We start from the raw sequence: 21983 nt of genomic DNA, 5'->3' as shown, positions 1-21983 counted from the left end.
CTTCTCTGGTCCACACCCACCCACAGCCGTTTAGAGACCCCGAGCTCTTTGAGAAGAAGCACTGAGCCTTGCTCATCCCATAAGTGTGCTCCCTGCATTAGGTGTCCTGCTCGGTGTTAGTTCACAGATGGGAGCCGTTTGGGATGTTCTTGGGTGCTTCCTGGATGCTTAGCGGGGCTTGTGAGAGAAACAGAAGAGGCTAACGCTAATGGAAGACGCTGGCAGTGCCCTCTGCTGGACAGGCACGGCAAGATCAGCCTGGGACACCTGAGAACCTGGTCACCCACTGTCACTAGATTCAGGGCCCTTTTGAAGTGTAGTTTTTCCATTCTGTTCTACCAGGTATGAATTACTTCCCTTGAACTAATTGTCCCTAAATGCACATTTTGTGATTATCATGACAAACTTTTGTTTAAAATCATGAGTCCGTGGTAAAGAGGCGTATGTATCGCACAGTAGAGGGAACTCTGAAAGTGTAGATTGCGTTGTTGTGACCCAGGCCCCCTTAAGACCTTGGACGAGTCAAAATTCGCGGGCGTCCTGGTCTTGAGGTATTTCAACCCCTAAGGTAGAGGCTCTTGGAAGATTCTGGTTTTAACACTATGGGAATCAAGTGTCTAAGAGGTACTGATGCCCACTGGGTATCCAGGTATCACAGAGCCTGGGGACAGCAAAACCGAGCCTGTGCTCAAAGTGGGGGTCTGGAGAGAATCGGGAAGGAAGGGACCAGGCTTCTTGATTGGGCTAGAGACGTGCATCAGGGCTTAAGAGCACACACCGCTCCTCCAGGGGACTACACTGCACTCCGCAGCACACTGGGACTCAGAGCCACCTGTAACTCCAGGTGCAGGATCGGCTGCCTCTGACCTCCTCGGGCACCTGCGCACACACCCGCAATTTAAAACAATTTCTAAAGTTTTTTTAAAAAGCAATCTCTAGTTTCTGACTTGAGACTAGCAAGACAAATGCTAAGTGATTTAAAGTGTAAAAGATGCTCCACGCACTCCTGGGCTTGCTTCTCAAGTGCTGTTTTCTGTGACATCTTGGGATAGTTCTCCAAACAAGCGGAAGTTGAGCGCCACCTAGAGTCAGGCGTGTGACTCGCACACCTAGCAGCCTGGTCTGACTTAAATCTCTTGCTGCTGCAGCGCCTCCTTAGGTTTTGTAGGTAGTAGCAAACTTCATGTTCTGTCGCCCCGTACCTGTTTCATCCTAACAGCAGGCTCCAGTTTGAACCTCTGTATTATTAATGAGGAGAAAACCGTAGCTGTCTGTGCTCTAAGTGTAAAAAAAGGCAATGACTTGCCCGTATTTCTTGTTTGTTTTCTTTTTGAAGAGTAAATTTAAATTTGGGGCTTTTTTTCTCATTAATGAAAATAATACAAGGCTTTTTGTTGTTGTTGTTTTGTTTTTCAAGACAGGGTTTCTCTATGCAGCTTTGGCTGTCCTAAAACTCACTCTCTAGACCAGGCTGGCCTTGAACCCAGAGATCTGCCTGCCTCTGCCTCCCAAGTGCTAGGATTAAAGGCGTGCGCCACCACCACCCAGCTGATACAAGCTTATTTTATCTTTGGGAAATTACAGAAGGGGGACATAACCCTGTGCCCCTCCTATCATATTTTCCCAAAAGAAGAAAAGTCACTCAAAAAACATGCACATTTTGGTTAAAATTTTTAAACTTTTTCTAAAAACTATAATGCATAATTGATATATATATTTAAATTTGACAAGTCATTTAAAAGTTTGCCACCTCTATTTCACAAGATACATTCTGAATGTTTCTCTTGTGTCATGAAAATCTGTTTTGGGCGGAGCCGGCTAGATGGCGCAGTGGTGAAGGCGCGAGCCACCCCCCGAGCCTGTCAGCCTGAGTTGCATTTCTAGGACCCACGTGGTGGAAGAAGAGAAACGACTCCCACAAGTTGTCCTCTGACTTCCTCCACTCGCATAAGAAAAATGAACAAGAAGCACTAACTAAATAAACGTGTCCCTCGGAAGCATTTGGAATCGTGCCTTTTATGCTCTACTGTTTGGGCTCGCATGTCTTACACATGGCTTGGTAACGGTGTGCTCAGTGCACATCATGTCTTCCTGCTTCTGTCTGCTGCCGTCTCCTTGCTTTCCCGTCACTGACAGAACACCCGACAGCAGCAATTCCCTTGCTTCCCAGGTCAGAGGAAGCGTCGGCCTTAGCAGAAAAGGCATGATGACTAACGGAGCTGTCTGTGGTAGTGGGAGGAGCAGCTTACATCTTCAGATGAGGAAGCAGGGGTGGGGTGATGGTCCCTCTAGATCTGGGGTCCCAAAGCTTCCCCCCATCCCACCCCCCAGAACTGCTGCGTGCCTAAGAGCAAGCGTTCAAACGGGAGCCTGTGGAGGGTGTTTCAGATGTAACTCACAGAGCCGCCTTCTTCAGATTATGTGTCGCGCTTCCAAGCTACCATGCCCCTTTCATAAGCATAAACGTTACGGCTGCTGCCCATTTACCCCTTCGTTTTCCCTGTCCAATGTCCTGCAGCCACGGGCTGCCAGAGAGCCAATGCTCTCTGCTGAGCACTTTCCCCCGTCACCATCTCTTATCAGCCGTCAGTCAGGCGTCCCCTTCATCCTGCGCGTAAGAGCAAAAGCGCCTGTACACTCTCGCAGGTCCTCAGTCACAGTCTCCTTCTGCCGTCATCTCCTGCGGTCTCCGCTTCATCTGCGACCTCTCTGCGTGTCGTCTCTGCCAGCCATCTCTCTCACTTGTCTACGTGTTGCTTTGCATTATTTTACTCCTGTAATCTTATGTGTTTAACTTTCTTAGGTTTATTTATTTTTTTATTATGTAGATAGTGTTCTGTCTGCAAGCATGCTTGCATGACAGAAGAGAGCATCAAATCTCATTCTAGGTGGTTGTGAGCCACCAAGCAGTCGCTGGGAATTTAACTCGGGCCCTCTGGAAAAACGAGCCGGTGCTCTTAACTTATGAACCATCTCTCCAGCCTCTTGTGTTTAATTTTTTACAGTCTAATAGTTGAATCGAGGACCTCACAAATGTGCAATCCTAACCATCTCTTTTTTCCCAATATAGTTTTCCATTTCTCCGCACTTCATTGCTGTCTTTTTTTGGGGGGGGTGTTGAAAGTGCCTGCTGAAGGTAGGTTTCCCATAGAGGAAGGCAGTGGTGGCCACGCCCTTAGGAAGGCTACCTTCATCTGGTGTCTTGATCACAGGTGGATATCAGTACTGACGAATAGCAAAGAAGAGGCCCTAACCATGGCCTTCCGTGGCGAGCAGAGCACGGGGGAGAACAGCCTGGAGGATCTGACCAAAGCCATCATCGAGGACGTTCAGCGGCTCCCTGGGAACGACGTGTGCTGTGACTGTGGCTCGTCAGGTATTGGTCCCCTCCCCCTCCCCCTCTCCCCCCTCTATCTCCCTCTCTCTCTTTCTCCTGTCTCTGTCTCTGTCTCCCCTCCCCGTAGTCTTCAGAGAGGCAGCTGCTCAAATTCCTTACAGTTTGTCGGTTGACTTAGCTACGCACACAGCACGCACACAGCACAGGGTCCCTACAGGGAGAGTTCCCAGCCTGTTCTCCAAGATGGTCACTGCCACAGTGTTCCTCTCCCTGCATGCACATCATGGTCACTAAAGGACTGAGGACAGAACATGGTGTATGTACCAAGTCTGCCGCTCCAGCCAGAGCAGTGTCCACACAAGGTCGTTCGTGGTCTTATCTGCAGCCTTGGATCAGGAAAGCCTTCCCACTGTGTGCACTTGGTAAAACTGCGTGTGTGTGACATCACCTGGCGGGTGACACAGACTTCCCCACCCCCTCTGGTCTCCGTACCAGGGAGGCACCCTCACTCCCCAGGCTCCCGTTTTCAGGAGGCAGCATTGGCAAGCAAGGGGGCTTAGTCAGCTAAGGGTTTGTGAGGTGCCTTGATCGTTCTACCACTCTGTCCTCACAGAGCATGTGTCAGTGAGGTACTGGTGTCTTCCTCTCAGAGACGAGACACGGTGTGGGGACACAAAGAGGTTTGCTTAAGGTCAGATGTAGAGCTGGAGTGAGGAGTCGGAGCGTCTCTGTCCCTCACGTTGACTGCTGTGGCTGTGGAATGTAGTTAGTGCCTGACAGGCCTTCAGCTCCATCACCTGGGCTCAGCGAGTGCCAGGCAAGAAGGAATCCTGGCACAAGGCCTGGGAATGTTCGGTAGGCTCTCTAGGGAGAGGGTTGAAGCAGATTTTTACAAGGATAACTGACTCCATTTTGACTTTTAATTCCGCCTTGAAGGGATGCCAAGAACGCCTGGACTGAAACACAAGCACCCGATTCCTACATTTAACCTTTCCCTCATACTAACTCTTACCAAGGTTGATGCTGAGTGTCCCCGGTAGCCAGCACTCTGACTGACATGTCTTGTTTCATCAAATCTTTTCCATAGAACCCACGTGGCTTTCAACCAACCTGGGTATTTTGACCTGTATAGAATGTTCCGGAATCCATAGGGAAATGGGCGTTCATATTTCTCGCATCCAGTCTTTGGAACTAGACAAATTAGGAACTTCCGAACTCTTGGTAAGTCCTGCCCTGTACTTTAGAAGAAAATTTCATTAACATACTCCTCTTAAGGGGTTTGCTTCTAATGGTTACAAATCATTATCAAATTTAATGGATTTGCTTGAACACTTAAAATTTCATTTATGTGATATGTCATGTCTACTTCTTGTTTCTGTGTCCTTTTAAAAAAAGTAGTTCACTCTGGAACTGTCTCATCCCTTAGGGATGGGCTCCTCCCAAGCTGCTTTTTCCATTGGGAATTAGTTTCCATACAGTTCACTGCAAGGTGTGCTTCCAGAATCCTTAGTGTTTATGTTATTAAAACTCACGACTGAAAGGCTTTTCCCAGTTTAATCTTTGCTACTGCATACTTGTAAAAAGTGCATATGACCTCTTACCCAGGGTCACAAAGCCTTTTTTTTTTTTTTTTTTTTTTTTTTTGGTTTTTACGAGACAGGGTTTCTCTGTATTGTTTTGGAGGCTATCGGTCCAGCCCGGCCTCGAACTCACAGAGATCCGCCTGCCTCTGCCTCCCGAGTGCTGGGACTAATTCGTGCGCCACCACCGCCCGGCTCACAAAGCTATTTTACTCCTTGGCCTAACTTACGTGGTTACTATGAGAATAGATTGCTTTGTAATTTGATAAATATGAAGGACATGAATATTTAAACGTGGTTTTCATTTTGGTCTCCCATCAAATTTTAAGTCTTTGTGTAGTTGCTCGGGGCCTTGTGACACACTGAAAACAGTAATAAAAGGCCCGGTGGCTTCCCCATCAATCCCTGTGTCCAGGGTCCCTGCCCTGAAGAATTGAATCCTAGTGTGATAGACTTTGCGCTAAGAATGACATTTGTTGAAGTGAGACTGGACTCAAACAGAAGGTCCCTCGGGAGGGTCTGAGTGGACTGGAGCTCATCACTAGCCTTGTCCGCGCAGGGCACCAAGGTGGCGAGGCTGGCAGTCACTCAGAGGCCCCCTTGCCGTCCGGGCAGCCACTGCGTGGTAATCTTTCCGGAGTTGTGTGAAGCATTCCTTTAGGAAGTGTGTGATCTCGCTTTCTGTTCACTTTGCACTGCCGAGAGAAGGTTCAGACACAATGAGCCCTGGAAAGCGCTGTTCTGCAGCATAGACGCGGGCGGTGTCGTGACAGGTCCTTCGCCTGTAGACATGAAATCCAGTCTTGATGCCAGAAAGGAGAAAGTCCAAGTATTAAATGCTTACTGTACAATCAACCCAAGACTTTTCTGCCCAAAGACTTGTTCGCTTTGCATGAATCTCAGAATTCTGCATATGACGAAAGGCCCTTCTAAAGAACACCAAGATTTTCTTAGAACAGTCATGAGTCCAGAAGAAAAATGATCTGTACCCAGTAAGGGGATAATCCTGCTGTCTTCTCTGCCTACCTGAAGTACTCCTGCTTAAAAAGCTATTTTTCATGAGTTTAGGCTTCCAGGCGGTGGTCTGTCTGCCTGATGTCAGAAACTTCATGGGGGGGATCAAGTCTCCTTCCCCTCGGACATTCATCACATCACGTCCTATGATGTGTTAATTGTCTTGACATCACCTGACCCCACCAGATTCTGAGCAGCTCAGAGAATCAGTGCCTGGCATGTGACAGTTGCTGGGGAAATTCCTGCTAACCAGAAAAAGGAATAGCCTGTATACTTAGCATCAGATGAACGAAAACACAATAATAGGAGTCTATCAGGCAGTAAAAGAAAATTTACTATGTTCTATTTGCTTACATTACAGCTGGCCAAGAATGTAGGAAACAATAGTTTTAATGATATTATGGAAGCAAATTTACCCAGCCCTTCACCAAAGCCCAGCCCTTCAAGTGATATGTAAGTATTTTGAACATATGAATTCTTCACCATCCTCCACATTCACAAAAATGATTAGCTAATGGTTGCAGTATCGTCCCCATTATCAGGAGAAAGCATGTCTCTGGAGTAGGCAAATTTCTTCTCAGCAGTACCCTCCCTGGGAGCTGCTGCCGAGGGCCAGCTCCAGGTAATGGATCTTGGGGGACAGTTGTGTCTTGTCACCGTGTGCTGTGGTGACAGACATGTCAAGGCAGGGGAAGGAGGGTTCTGTCAGACTGTTCAAGACACAGGTGCTGAACAAACATCGGGGAGGCTGGGGAGGCTGGGGTACAAGACACAAACTGGCCTTCCTGACCAGGGTTATAAATCTATGCTCCCCATACCCTGGACTCAGCTCCTCCACTTCCGGAAGCCGGTGTCTATCGTGTAATAGAAAACATTCTGGGAGGAAGGGCATCTACGCCTCTCCCAGGCGATAAAGCACTTTGCTCATGAGAAAAGGCTGGGCCCTGTGTTCCGGCATTAAGTGATTTCCAAGGTGGTTGGCAAACTTTGAAAAGCAAAGCACACTGCCTTCTGGGAAAGGGGGAAATGGGGAAAAGGACACGTGTCCCCTGGACCTATACCCCTGTCAAACTCAGAAACCGAGTGGCTAAATTCGGTGATTAAATCCCTGTCATTACCCCACTATCTACTCAGAAGCCAGACACATTGGCATACAAAGTTCTGTGTGGTTGTGGCACATGTCTCATTAAAAGGACATTAAGAGGGAAAGGTTGCAGGCGTTCGAGTCATAGTCAGCCGGCACCGTCGCTGTGTCCAGGGTGGTGACTCCATCCATAGTCAGCCGGTACCATCGCTGTGTCCAGGGTGGCGAGTCCATCCATAGTCAGCTGACACCATGACTGTGTCCAGGGGGGTCAGGCAGCAGCATGGGAGCAGCAGGAGGTGGCGGGAGGAAGCACTTTCCTCACAGCAGCAGGAAGCAGAGCAAGCATGAAGTGACAAGGAGACGCTCTGCGGTCCACAGGCAGCACACTGCGGCCACCACTGGCCCACTTAGCTCCTCTAGCATTTCCTCCCGCCAGGAACCCACAGGCACACCCAGCCATCAGTGGGGCAGTGCCCTCATGGTCTGGTCAGCAGCGTGTTACTGCCGCTGACTGGACACCAAGCTTTCACGTGAGCCTGAAGGGGCAGAGTTTCAGATCCAAACCATAGCGACGTGCTTATTGGAATGCCTGTGTGCCTAAGGAGCTGGAAAGTACCTGGGAGCTGATAGTGTGTGTAGTCTGGCAGGGAGCAGGCGTGAGACTTGGTGGTGGACACTCTCTGATACACCTCCATTTTACTTCTGATAGTGTGTGTAGTCTGGCAGGGAGCAGGCGTGAGACTTGGTGGTGGACACTCTCTGATACACTGCCATTTTACTTCTGATAGTGTGTGTAGTCTGGCAGAGAGCAGGCGTGAGACTTGGTGGTGGACACTCTCTGATACACCTCCATTTTACTTCTGATAGTGTGTGTAGTCTGGCAGGGAGCAGGCGTGAGACTTGGTGGTGAACACTCTCTGATACACTGCCATTTTACTTCTGATAGTGTGTGTAGTCTGGCAGGGAGCAGGCGTGAGACTTGGTGGTGAACACTCTCTGATACACTGCCATTTTACTTCTGATAGTGTGTGTAGTCTGGCAGAGAGCAGGCGTGAGACTTGGTGGTGGACACTCTCTGATACACTTCCATTTTACTTCTGGGCCGCATAAATCAATGTATTTAAAAACTCTACTTATACTGGGTGTTGGTGGCGCATGCCTTTAATCCCAGCACTTGGGAGGCAGAGGCAGGCGGATCTCTGTGAGTTCGAGGCCAGCCTGGTCTACAAGAGCTAGTTCCAGGACAGCCTCCAAAGCCACAGAAACCCTGTCTCGAAAAACCAAAAAAAAAAAAAACTCTACTTACAATTTAACAAGTAGAGAAGAGCTAGGAACGAGGAACTTCAAGCTCCAGATTCCACCCCAGTGCCTTGTACATGCTAAAAAGTGTGCACCTGGGACCCTAAGGCTTTGGATGCATAGGAAGGAAGATTAATCTCATTCACTGGGTGGGGAGAGCTCTATGAAGGAAGAAATGATACCAGTCTAAACATTTGGCCAAGGCTTCCTTCCATGGATACCAAATTCACACAAGTATTACAATCTTGAGAGGGCACAGTGAGTCTGCAACCATGAAGTTAAGAGTCCCAGGAGGCCTCTCCGCAGCAGTGGTCTTTGTTGAGTTCTACACGTGCTTACAGTGCGCTCACCCTACGCTGCATGTGAGCCTCACCCTCGATGCCGCAAGTCTAGCCAGAAGGCAGACACTGCCCAAGTCAACCGGGTGGTTACAGAATCTCGGTTGTGTGGGGTGCGGCGCAGATGTTCAGTTCTGAGCACCCACGCCGGGCTAACAGCTGCCCGTAACCCCATTTCTGGGAGGTCCAGGACGCTCTTCCATCCTTCTCAGGAACCGGCAAGCAAGCACGTGTTGCGTATAAACGCAGGCATACATACATGTAAATTCAAAGCCAGTCTATGAGTCTCTAATGTGCCAGGGAGTAGGTGTCTCCCTTCTCAAGTAATAAAATGCGGAAGCTCATGGTTTCGATGCTCTCCTCAATGCCACATAACTGGCGCCTGTAGAAGGTAACATTCGAACCCAGACTTCGTTTCTCTTCTTAACTAATTAGCTTTATAAGTGGGAAACTCAAGGGACTGGAGAAGGCTTCTGGGGTTTCAGGTGATGTTACCTGACTAGTTCTTTCCCTGCCTCTCATCTGTTTCTCTGAGCTGACTTCCATTTCAGTCTCCCTCTGTAAGTGACAGAGAGGCCACTGTTGGGGCCCTGGTCTCAGCCTTGGCGCTGGGAGATAGGCCCAGTCTCCCAGAGTTGCTTTAATCTGCATCATGCGGGTGTCCCCAGATCCTGCTCCTTTTTTTTTTTAATTATTTATTTATTACACATACAGTTTTTTATCTGTGTACATGCATGTACCCCAGGAGAAGACATCAGACTTCATTATAGATGGTTGTGAGCCACCATGTGGTTTTCTGGGAATTGAACTCAGGACCTCTGGAAGAACATGCAGTGCTCTTAACCTCTGAGCCATCTCTCCAGCCCCAGATCCTGCTCCTTAAAGGGACTCTACAGGGAAGTCAATGCATTCTTTGTTTTGTTTTGTTTTTAGTTTTTGTTTTTCGAGACAGGGTTTCTCTGTATTGTTTTGGAGGCTGTACTGAAACTCACTCTGTAGACCAAGCTGGTCTCGAACTCACAGAGATCTGCCTGCCTCTGCCTTCCAAGTGCTGGGATTAAAGGCGTGCGCCACCAACTCCCGGCTACTCATTCTTATCCTTGTAACATTCCCATTTTTGCGTGTGGGGTTGGTTTAATGGCAACCTTTTTGCGCTTCAATGTTCTCTCTTGTAAGAGAGGGGTTAGAGCAGAAAAATAAAACTGATTTTTCAGGAAGTTCTGCAAACTTTTGTCTCACCTTTTAAAACCTTTCCACATTTGTTGTTAATTTGATGTATTCGTAGCATGCCGAGAAGAAATCAGCTATGGTCTTTGTGCCATTGATTTTGTCATTTTTATGTACTACCTACACATATCGCAAATACCTGTTTCCTTGTTCTGTCTCCATTGGACTCGGTCTGAAGCCTGGGTGGTTGTTTGAGAAGAAACCCAGCTCATGAAGGGAAGGGAGAAGTGTTTCCAGCCCTTGTAAGGCAGAAATGCTCTGACTGACCGCTGTTGTTCTCAGGACTGTGCGGAAAGAGTATATCACTGCAAAGTACGTGGACCACCGGTTCTCCAGGAAGACCTGTGCCTCTTCCTCGGCCAAGCTGACTGAACTGCTGGAGGCCATCAAGTCCAGGGACTTACTTGCACTAATCCAAGTCTATGCAGAGGGGGTGGAGCTAATGGAGCCTCTCCTGGAAGCTGGGCAGGTATGACCTCAGAGAGGCCAACGTCATGACCAGAAAGTAGAAAAATAGCATGCAGAGACACGCTTCTGTGAGCTCAGCACTTGGAGTAAGGTGGCAGTGACACACTTCTGTGAGCTCAGCACTTGGAGTAAGGTGGCAGAGATTAAAACAGCTCTGAGGCCCTCCCTGGGCTGCACAGCTGAGGTCCTGTCTCAAACAGCAAAAAGAAAACAGGAAGGGAGGAAGGAATGTGTAAATAAGGCATCTTAAGGAAAGGAAGGCAGGCAGGCAGGTGTTTAAATAAGGGGTAGTACTGGAGGAAGGGAGGGAGGGAGGCAGGCAGGCAGGCAGGCAGGCAGGCCTTTAAATAAGGTTTGAACTTCTCTGACACAGTTTAATGCAGTGCGTGTATACTAGCTGACTGTGTCTAACAGAGTGGAGAGGGGAAGTGCTCCTGATAATTGCTTGGGGTTCCTTGGCAGTGAAGCCGCTAGACTGATCACCGCGTCTCTGTCCACCCTTCCTTCTCAGGAGCTCGGGGAGACGGCCCTTCACCTTGCCGTCAGGACCGCAGACCAGACATCTCTCCATCTGGTTGATTTCCTTGTGCAGAACTGGTATGTTTTGTTTTCTTACCCGTAGTCCCAGCTACTTGGGAGACCGAAGCAAGAGAACCATGAGATCAAGGTCAGGCCAGAGTACCTAGGGCCAGATTGACCCTGACTTGAAAAAGGAAAAATAAATAAATGATAATAGACAGATAGACAAAGAAAGAAAGATTGGGAAGTAAATGGTTAGATGAGGACACAAGGCACATGCTGTCAAGCCAGATGATGTGAGTGTCTTAAAAAACACTGTCACGCCTGGCAGTGGTGGTGCACGCCTTTAGTCCCAGCACTCGGGAGGCAGAGGCAGGCGGATCTCTGTTAGTTTGAGGCTGGGCTGGACCGATAGCCTCCAAAATAATACAGAGAAACCCTGTCTCGTAAAAAAAAAAAAAAAAAAAAAAAACCACTCTCACACCGGGCAGTGGTGGCGCCTTTAATCCCAGCACTCGGGAGGCAGAGGCAGGTGGATCCCAGTGAATTTGAGGCCAGCCTGGTCTACAGAGTTAAGTTCCAGGACAACCTCGAAAACAATACAGAGAAACCCTGTCTCGCCAAAAAAAAAAAAAAAAAAAAAAAAACACTGTCACGTCATCACTTCCACAGAGTGGATGTCTGACAGCTTCCTGTTAGCCTCCCACGCCAAGGCAGAGGCAGGCCTGCGGAGTGAGGACATCACCCTGTTGTCAAGCGTGTGACGTCACGAGCCAGCAGAGTTTCACACAAATGCATTCATTTGACTCTTAACAACCACTCAGCATGTCCGGGTCTGCTCTCTGCTGCTGTGATGAACACGATCACTAAAAATAACTTGGGGGGAAGTGTTGGTTTAGCTTATACTTCCTGGTCACAGCCCATCACTGGGGAAGGCAGGGCAGGGGCTCAGACAGGAGCAGTGGCAGGAGCCGCAGAGAAATGCCGCTTACTGACTTGCTTCTCACGGTCCGCTCAGCTTGCCTTCTTATAAAACCCGGGACCCCTGCCCAGGGATGGCACTGCCCCCACCAGTCATGAGTCAAGAGGCTGTCCCGTAGACACGCCCCCAGGACCCACATGAGAGAAGGAGAGAACCAACTCCCACAAGTTGTCTTCTGCCCTTCATACACACACTGACATAAAATCAGTAAATACAGTGAAATAAAATTTCAGAAGTGCTTGTGTTGTTGAGGATATGGGTCAGGTGACAGCGCTTGTCTGGTGTGCACAAGACCCTGGGTGCCAGAGGTGGAGAGAGGGGCGCGAAGCCACGTGTGGTAGTGCACACTCAGCGTGTCAATGCTCGGAGGTACGCCAGGGGCTAGCCTAGGCTTCGTGAGACCCTGTCTTAGAAAAAACAGAAGAGAAAGGTGTTACTCTCTGTGCTCATTTGCAGTCTCCCCTGGTGAGGTCTCTGCTACCTACAGTCACACGTGGCCTATAGCACTAAATGGACAATCCCAGAAATAATCAATCCATGCATCTCAAATGGCTTTCACTGCAGTATTGAATTACTCCATTTAATTATTGCTGTCAATCTTTCATGAGGCCTGCTTTGTAGTGCCCATGCATGTCTGTGGGATCTGCTAGGCGTAGGAAAAAGCATAGGAAACATAGGCTTAGAATGGTGCGTGCTTTTCACCACACACACAGACCTCACACATGAGAGACGACCTATGGTCACAGTTTTCAGTTGTTGAGTAGGCCGCTTTTTCTAAAAAATCTGCCCTTTTTCAGTGGGAACCTGGATAAGCAAACGTCCGTGGGGAATACAGTGTTGCACTATTGCAGCATGTACGGCAAGCCGGAGTGCCTGAAGCTGCTGCTCAGGAGCAAGCCTACGGTGGACATTGGTGAGTGCGGCCGTTCCCAGACGTTCCACGGGGCTGAGACCGCATACACATCCTACTTCGTGCCCCTTGCCTCTTGGGTTAGCATCCTAGATAATTACCCAACTCTGTTCTTCACTGTTTCAGTTAACCAAAATGGAGAAACGGCCTTGGATATAGCAAAGAGGCTCAAAGCTACCCAGTGTGAAGATCTGGTAAGCAAACTGAGGCTGGGGACTTGGGTGTCAGGGGCCTTAAAATGTGATTCTGAGGGGCTGACACTGGGCAGAGAAACAGCAAATTAGGTTTCCTCCTGAAAAGTAGCTAACGAAATAGCGGTAAGTACCGAGGTCCATTTGAAAGAGTGGGGAAGCCATGGATCTGTCTCCTGAGTGCAGTTTCACCAGGGCATGAAAGGCCTTTGTAGAATTGAGGGTTAGGGCTATGCTTTGCATTTGCCAAGACGGCAAGCTGCTTTGCAGCTAAAGATGAAGAATGATTGACGGCGGTTGGAGGGATGGCTCAGTGGTTAAGAGCACTGACTGCTCTCCCAGGTTCAATTCTGTAACTACAGGTCTGATACCCTCACACAGACCTACATGCCTGAAGAACACGAATGCAAACAAAATAAATTATTTTAAAAAAAGATCTAGGAAGTCGCTTCCAAAAGCTGAACGGGTAGTGTATTGCGTGTAGTGGTTTCGTGCATGTTCAGCACCACCTCCTGCTCCCCAGCCTTCTGTACATGTACACACACTCATAAGCTCGATTCCCTCGGCCACAGTGCGCGGTGGCTGCTGTCTGTGGCTGGCGGCATCATATCACAGGCTGGGCAGGTTGTAAAGAGCGCAGGCTTATTTTGACTCATGGTTCCGAGTAGAGGGGCTGCGTCTGCAGCGGCCTTTCCTCTCACGGGTAATCCCATCTGAGAGACTCGGGAGTATCTGTGTTCCCTCATCTTTGTCCCTCTTCTAAAGTCACCATTATTCAGCCATGGGGACTCCTCGCTGATAACCTCAGACTTACATCTTCCCACCTCAGTCTCTCTAATGCCAGGACTTGCTCCATAATCACTGACTGTGTTTTGTATTCTTATCCCTTAAGATTTACTTGTTTTTCATTTATGTTTATGAGTGCTTTACCTACTAATGTGCTGGTGCCTGTAGAGACCAGAAGAGGGCATTGGGTCACCTAGAACCCGAGTCACGGGTGGTTGTTAGCCACCGTGGGAGCTGAGATCCAAACCTCGGCCATCTGCAAGCACAGCGAATCCGTTTCCCCAGCACCTGTACTCTGGTCTCTTGGAGTGCTTTGAAACCATTTTCTCTGCCCACGCTGCACAGGAGAAGAGCCACACACTGGCTCAGACTTCCCAGCTCTTGTTCTTAAACCCGATGCCTCTTGATTTCATTTCCCAAGCCACACTCTGAAGCTGTGAGGAGCTTCGCAGCAAGGAAGCTTTCGCTTTTGGAGAAACTCCTACAGTCGGATTCAGAAAGCTTCTACCTGTGCATAGGTCTTCACAGCCCCTGCGCCAGGCAGGCAGGCATGCAGCCACCCCGCCTGTCTGGTTAGAGCCCACCTGGCTGTGCCACCTGGCTGTGTGTGTCCGTGGTCCTTTGGGAACGAGAAAGTGTATCGCAGTACTGGAGCATTTCCACTAAGTGGTGCGTTTGCTGTTCCTTCCAGCTCTCCCAGGCTAAGTCCGGAAAGTTCAACCCGCACGTCCATGTAGAGTATGAGTGGAACCTGCGGCAAGATGAGATGGACGAGAGTGACGACGACCTGGACGACAAAGTGAGTGGGGAGGGTGCGTGCCCAGGAGAGCCACGCCCCCAGGAGCCCAGGAGTGCCCCGCCCCCAGGATCCCAGGAGTGCCCCGCCCCCCAGAGTTCCAGGAGAGCCACGCCCCCAGGAGCCCAGGAGTGCCCCGCCCCCAGGATCCCAGGAGTGCTGCCACCCCAGGAGCCCAGGAGTGCCACGTCCCCCAGAGTTCCAGGAGTGCCACGCCCCCAGGAGCCCTGGAGTGGCACGCCCCCCCAGGGGCCCAGGAGTGCCCCCCCAGGGTCCCAGAAGTGTTACCCCCCCAGGGTCCCAGCAGTGCCACGCCCCCCAGAGTTCCAGGAGTGCCAGGAGCCCAGGAGTGCCACCACCCCAGGATCCCAGGAGAGCCACGCCCCCCCCGGGGCCCAGGAGAGCCACGCCCCCAGGAGCCCAGGAGTGCCACCACCCCAGGATCCCAGGAGAGCCACGCCCCCCCGGGGCCCAGGAGAGCCACGCCCCCAGGAGCCCAGGAGTGCCCCGCCCCCCAGGAGCCCAGGAGTGCCCCGCCCCCAGGAGCCCAGGAGTGCCGTGCCCCCCAGAGTCCCAGGAGTGCCATGCCCCCCAGGATCCCAGGAGTGCCGCGCCCCCCAGAGTCCCAGGAGTGCCACGCCCCCCAGAGTTCCAGGAGTGCCGCGCCCCCCAGAGTCCCAGGAGTGCCGCGCCCCCCAGAGTTCCAGGAGTGCCGCGCCCCCCGGGGTCCCAGGAGTGCCACCCCCTTCCCCCCAGGGTCCCAGGGCCGCAGTCCATGGCATATGCACAGTTTTGGGCCCTGTTGGTTGCCACTTCACAGCTGGACCGTAGAACCCATGGAAAGATCAAGGAGGCAGGCATTTGAAGGAAGTAGCTCATGCATTTGAGGGGCCGGCCAGCCAGCAGGCTGCAAGTCCCAGCAGCAGGTGATGTGGCAGAGTTGAGGCTGAAGGGGGTCTGGAAGCCAAATTCCTCGCTCTTTGGGGACCTGTGGCCGCTTTTTCTTAAGCTCTTCAGCTGATTAAATGAAGCCCACTGACATTTGGGGGGGCATCCAAATCCTACTGATTTACCGTAATCACCTTTAAAAGCTGTGTCTACGCTGATGTTTAACTGGAACTTCGTAGCCTAGTCAAATTGTAGAATTAGCCATGTAAACAACTAACTAGTAAATACTTGTAATTGTCATTTACAAAGGATTTACATGTGGTCTAAGTTGAGCTAAATATTATTCTGTCAACTCAGACTGTCTTTCTGAAACTTACAGGGGTGTGGTTACTGTTCCCAGAGCAGACTTACACACAAAGGCAACTTGGCATCTTCTCTGAACCCTCCTAGCTGACAGAGACTGTCTCTGGGATTAAAGCCCAGGTCCCTGTGACTCCCGTAGGTGGTGGGGAACTACCTCTGAATGTTCAGCCGTGTGTATCACGAGATGTGTGCCAGGCACCTCCTGTGTGCAAGGCAGGAAGTAAGGACTCTCCGTTCGGGCGACAGTGTGCCTGTTGTGGTGAGACCCGGATCGTCAGCTGTAGTAAGCCCTGACCACCATCAAGGAAGCAGGGAGGATAGGTCAACTCATGCAGAGGAAGGGGAGGAGACGCCTTGCAGAGCCCAAGCAGACAGAAACCACCGAAGGTTTTAGGAGGACTGGTTTCCTACAGCCCTCGCCCCAGCCTATGCAGTGACTCTGGGGAGACAGGAACCAGGGCTGTTCTGCTGCAGTGGGAGCAATGATCTCCTCGTTAGGAATGAGTGACTGTCTTAGGTCTCCATGGGGATGCAGGTTTGGATGGTGCTGGGGCCACCACAGTGAATGCAACACCACGTAGGCGATTGGAAATGGTTGGTAGCCCAAGAATGTGGCTATGGCTATGGAATATAGGTTATGGAATATAGGTTAATGGAAATGTTATTCAAATGAGGCAGGCACGTCCTTTGCGAGAGGTGTTTGTTGAAGGCTAAATGTAACTGTGACCTCACCTGTCACTTTGGAATGCCCTGTTGATCCCTGACCCTCACTCAGTAGTAGTACTGTTAGTGATGAGGACGTAGGAAGTCTAAGTCTTCCTTCACGGAATCACAGCCGGGAAGCTGTGGTGGTGGCCGGCCTAACACACAGAGAGCCACAGGAACCAGGCGACCCCTGCACCCACTCTGCGGGGGTCTTCTGGACACCTCAAGGGCAGTCCTTGAGTCTCATCTCCTCTGTTTCCTGTACTAGCCAAGCCCCATCAAAAAGGAGCGGTCACCCAGACCCCAGAGCTTCTGCCATTCCTCCAGCATCTCGCCGCAGGACAAGCTGGCACTGCCAGGGTTCAGCACTCCACGGGACAAGCAGCGGCTCTCCTACGGAGCCTTCACCAACCAGATCTTCGTCTCCACCAGCACCGACTCGCCCACATCACCCACCTCCGAGGCTCCGCCTTTGCCACCGAGGAATGCCGGGAAAGGTATGGGCTTGAGGGATGCTTGTGGGTTTGACCTCACAGCTGCTAGTCCGCTTCAAGTGGCACTGTCAGGGACGGCTCAAAATTGAGACGGTGTCGTTTCTCAGGCACCGGGAGTGTCATGGGGGTTCTTGGTGTGCTCCTGGTGTCTTGCGTTAAGCTCCTGTGCGCTGAGTGATTTTTGTGCCCATCTACAGAATGAGGAACGCAGATGAAAAGTGGCGAATGGCTTTTCAGTGTCACACAGCCAGTAAGTGGTTGAGCCTCGATCTGGGTGTCAAATGACCTGAGCCCTCCGTAGCAGGAATAACGCTTGGTACTTTGAAAGGCTACTTTTCTCTGTGCTGAGGCGCCTCTGTTAAACATGTGGCTGTCTGGACTAAGGAAGTTCAGTTGGTAAAAGGCTTGTCTTTTGTACATGAGGCCCTGGGTTTGATCCTCAGCATTTCATAAAATGGCACAGTAGCGACTGAATAATACTAATCTTCCATATAACCCAACCTCCATGCTTTCTGTCTGTTTGGTTGATTGGTTTTCTTTTGTTTTTTGAGACAGGGTTTCTTTGTATAGCCTTGGCTGTCCTAGAACTAACTCTGTAGACCAGGCTGACCTCAAACTCATAAGAAGGCTTGCCTCTGCCTCACAGATTAAAGGTGGGCACCACCACCGCCCAGCTACCTTGATGCTTCTTAATCTAATTATTTATATTCTTTTAATGACTTCAATATTCATTTCCCTTTCCTTATATCTGTTACTTCCCACTCTAAAATATGAAATAAAATACCCACCATTAGTCTCCTTTCTAATCCTTCTGTCATTTGGGGACCTCCATCCAATTAATAGGATTCCTATTCAAATGAGTGACATCACTGATTTTAAAAAATAGCAGCATCACCATAGGAACATCCATAACTGTAATGGCCCTCAATTGGCTGGCACATCAATTAAATGACCAGAAGTTCTTGATCATTATTGACTTCATAACAAGTTTGAGGACAACCTGGGTTTCATGAGACCCTGACTCCCAAGCGGGGTGGGGGTTGTCATAGAAGTAGGTAGTGTTTATGAAGCATTTGCCTCATGAGTAGCCACGCTTTAATCATCCCAAGGACTCCAAATCAGGTGGGTACTACAGCTATTGGTACATAGCAGTGAGGGATCAGAGCTCTCAGATGCTGAGTGACTGACCGCCTGAGGTTCTCATCTACCCGGGATCCTAAGCCAGATCCTGTATGAACAAAACCTACAGTCTTGTGCCCTGGATGAGGTTGTTTTCCCCGGGAAAGTTGGGGACTAACCTAGGCTACTGTTACTCTGCACGGTGTCAAGTACCTTCCCCGGCCTTGCTTCTCAGGCCAGTGGAGATGGTTCCTGCTCTAACACCACAGAACACTCACCCTTTGCCCTTCTCCAGTCAGAATAGAAAGTGCAGAAACGGTAGCATCGGGGCTTGTTACACCCAGGGCTGCAGCTGAGAGGGTCTCCAAGCTGTAGCCTCCAGAGAAGCCCAGTGCGCCCAGCCCAGGTTAGCCCCGAGGTCCAGCGCCTCTTGGCACACAGCGACAGGCCTGTGTGAGTCACACTGGTGCTGTTTTCTGGCAAGTGTGAGCTTTATTCAAAACTGTTTTTCCACAGCTTATTCTCCATTGAAATCGTGTTCTAAATGGGAGCTGTGTTCTTAGAGAGACCCCAAATGGCCTTGTAGGTCACAAAATAATAGGGACCATTACAATAAGGCTTTGGCATGGGCAGTTCTCATCAAAGACAACGAGTAGCCTTAAGAGGAAAGCTCATGGAAGCTGAGTGTTTACCGTTCTGCACAGTCTCCCAGAACACACTCTTAAAGACCACTGACATATTAAGCTATAAATCCACACTGTGTGAGCCCTGTGCCAGCTTCCCCTCAGCAAAACCGTGTTTCCCAGCAAATCAGACTTCTAACAAGATGACAGGGAGAAGCCTCTAGACCTGATGAGGACACAGATGAATGGACTCCGAAGGGTTTCATGGGCCCTGGTTCCGCAGTGGCCTGGCTTGACAGGCAGAGCCTGCACCTGTTCAGAAAGCCTTCCCCGACAAGGGAATCTAAGGACCAGCACACCCCTCCCCTGCCCCTGCAGCCTCCCTGTGTAACGTTATCTCGCCGGGAGGCAGCAAACCATTAAAGTACACTCCCTGGCTGAGCGCCAGGCATCACTGGCCTGCGCTGAATAAATTCTAACCAACTCTACCAGAGACCCAGAAAACAAAGCCTGCGTTTATTTAGTGGTTCAGCTGCTGAAAGGGACTTAGAGATGTGGCCTTAGCGACCATGGTTGACTGAGGGTAGACCACCTACCCCTCCCCTTTACAAATAAAGGCCACGCTTAAAATTGGAACTTGCCCTGCGCACTGATGGAATTCAGAGCATTGGACTGTCAGATGCTGACACAGACAGGCAGTCTCTAATGACAGTTAGCAGGCACCGAGCCATAGCTGCCCTTAGCCAGCTGGCCTCGCGTGCTCTCACGTCTGGAAAGCGTGGAGTATTTAGACGGGGATTCTCAGAGCCCACTGTTGAAAGGCCCCCGAAACCCTCTGCGGAGATATTTGTGTGTCGTGGTCCCTGCGTTCTTTTCGATGCAGCCTGCTAACCAGCAGAGCCGTCTGCGTGAGAACAAAGCTGTCTTGAATCAGTCCTTGGGACTGGGGTTGCTTTCTCTCCACAGCAAGGAAAGACCTGGTCCTTGACTATAGCAGAAGCTACACAGACGTGAATTTAGGGGCCTCAGGATAATGGCTTCCTGTGACAGAACAGATACCTCTGACAAAAATCTCCACAAATACAGGGGAGTGCAAAAGTCAGCAAGGGAAGAATTCCTCTGAGCCCAGCTGCCTCCTTAGAACCCTGACAGTTTGAGGTCAGTTACCAGCAGCCAGTCCTGAGGAGCACCTCAGTGAGCCTCAGAATTCAGCAGCCTAGTGTGTGTGGATGATTCTCCTGATCGGCAGCCAGCACTGTTCAAACACTTCCAAGTGTCTCATATGTACATTTAAATTCTAACATAGAACTTTGATTTCTTTAAAGCTAAGAGTATCCTGAAGGACTAACACTGTCTGTATCCCAGTTACAAAGAAACTGAGCCCTGGAAAAGTTAAGGAATCCCCCTCAGATCACACAGTGCTGAAGTAGGAGAGTTAAATGGGCCTGTGGCTTGTCACCTCAGATGCTCTTTCCCTGTCAAGTGAAATCGTCTGTCATGGAGTAGTCCTCGGAATCCGTTGACACCATGTACAGAGAAATCATTCTGGAACATGTGAAATATGCGCTGCCCCAAGACATTCCTGTTAGGGCTGCTGGGACGTTCCTGTTAGGGCTGCTGGGACATTCCTGTTAGGGGAGCAGCAGAGCCGCACAGCCCATCCCACAGAACTCCTATTTGCAGGACAGTGTGCTTGCTTACATTTGGTTGACTAACTTAACTATTTTACGATAGTTTACGATAGCTGTCTGCCATTGCTCATCTTCCTGCCTTCTGTGTGTCACTGGCATAAATTTACACCCCCCTTGGAGTCGTTGCTTCTCATAAGATTGTGGTAGAGATTAATTGAGAGCTGTAGGAAACACTAGGCACGACACCTGTCACCATGTCATCCCTCGGGTTAGCCCTCTGCCTGGCTTTGGTACCTGTCTGCCACTGCCTCTTTTAAGAAAGGAGTCTTCAGCTCTTCAGATGGGCGTTGGTGGCGCACGCCTTTAAAATCCCAGCACTCGGGAGGCAGAGGCAAGGGGATCTCTGTGAGTTTGAGGCCAGCCTGGTCTACAGAGAGAGTTCTGGGACAGCCAGGGCTACACAGAGAAACCCTGTCTCGAAAAACCAAAGAAAAGAAAAAGAAAAAAGAAGGAAGTCTTCAGGGAACTGAGCCAGAGTGAAGTCATCCATTGACTAGATTAGCATGGAACATACCAAGACCCGACACATACTTGCTTCTTAACTGAAGTAAACTTTATTATTAAGGAATGATAAATCTGACCTTAATGAGCAGTAGTCTGTTTAAGAACTAGTTTTTTTTTTTTTTTAACCTTTTAGAAACAGGGACGACTAGGGCTAGAATCCAGAGTTGTTACCATTCTGGATAGCGTGTACACTCTTGAGAATACTAACCCTGAATCTCACGCATACGTGCCGCGATGGAGACATCCTACGCATACAGACTCTAGCCTCAGTCCGCTACAGCAGCAGCTTGTACAAAAGGCGTCACACGTAGTACTGTGAGCACTGCTGGTGGTGGCCTGGTGCTACCCTGCCTCAGTTTAGGTGGCAAGACTAAACACCTCCATTAATCAAAGCATAGTTTGAGAATTGAAAACAGCCAGATGATGCCATCTGTGTCGGGCCAGGCCACAGCGACTTGGGTAGCCACAGATCCTGGAAAGCCTTTTAGACTTCCTTCCCTCTCCAGGAAGCTCCCTTTCCTCTGCCCACCCATACCCCAGGATTCCTTCTCCTTAAAGGCCACTCCAGCCCTGTGTCTCTCATCCTATATTTAGTTGACCCTGCTGGGTTTCGGGCTCTTCATCCAGAAGTAAGGATTTGGCAGTTGCCTTGCTGAGTCATGGCTTAGAGCACACACAGTAAAGTGACAGGTGATGAGTCTTGCGCAGTTCCACCAGAGGGAGCTCGTTCAGCAACTACTTCAGGAATACCGGAGAGAGCAAAGAAGGCCTTTGTGAGCTCACGGAGCAGTAAGAAAGCAAGCAAGAAGTGCACCGTTGGGTCAGTAGGGGGCGATAGAGGAGGAGAGCTAAGCTCACTGCTTTGAGGGACAGGCTTTCCGTTTCATCCTGCCTCACTTAAAACTCCTGTAGGACAGGCACTGTGTAGAGGTCGTGTTAGCACAGCACAAAAGAAGGGTGTTTGTCTGTGTCAGGGGCTAGTATAAGCAGCAGAAGGAACCAGTGAAAGTGTGCCCCCAAAATAGATAGCTAAAGTAAGGAGTAGGCACACACACAACTAGA

At 50.1% G+C, this 21983-nt stretch overlaps 1 protein-coding gene across 11 annotated transcripts in view; it reads left to right on the top strand.

Annotated features, from left to right (window-relative positions):
- Asap1 (ArfGAP with SH3 domain, ankyrin repeat and PH domain 1) overlaps positions 1 to 21983 on the top strand; it is a 269949-nt gene that overhangs the window by 219729 nt on the left and 28237 nt on the right. For all 11 annotated transcript variants that reach the window (XM_040730398.1, XM_040730404.1, XM_040730399.1 and 8 more), the window contains 9 exons: positions 3213 to 3376; positions 4425 to 4558; positions 6293 to 6384; positions 10165 to 10351; positions 10862 to 10947; positions 12649 to 12764; positions 12888 to 12955; positions 14430 to 14537; positions 16759 to 16987. In XM_040730398.1, coding sequence (XP_040586332.1) covers positions 3213 to 3376; positions 4425 to 4558; positions 6293 to 6384; positions 10165 to 10351; positions 10862 to 10947; positions 12649 to 12764; positions 12888 to 12955; positions 14430 to 14537; positions 16759 to 16987 — 1184 coding nt within the window. The remainder of the gene's footprint in view (positions 1 to 3212; positions 3377 to 4424; positions 4559 to 6292; positions 6385 to 10164; positions 10352 to 10861; positions 10948 to 12648; positions 12765 to 12887; positions 12956 to 14429; positions 14538 to 16758; positions 16988 to 21983) is intronic.

This window comes from Mesocricetus auratus, unplaced genomic scaffold, assembly GCF_017639785.1.
Source record: "Mesocricetus auratus isolate SY011 unplaced genomic scaffold, BCM_Maur_2.0 Super-Scaffold_100023, whole genome shotgun sequence".
Taxonomy (NCBI): Eukaryota; Metazoa; Chordata; class Mammalia; order Rodentia; family Cricetidae; genus Mesocricetus; species Mesocricetus auratus.
This window is presented reverse-complemented; position numbering and strand designations above follow the sequence as displayed.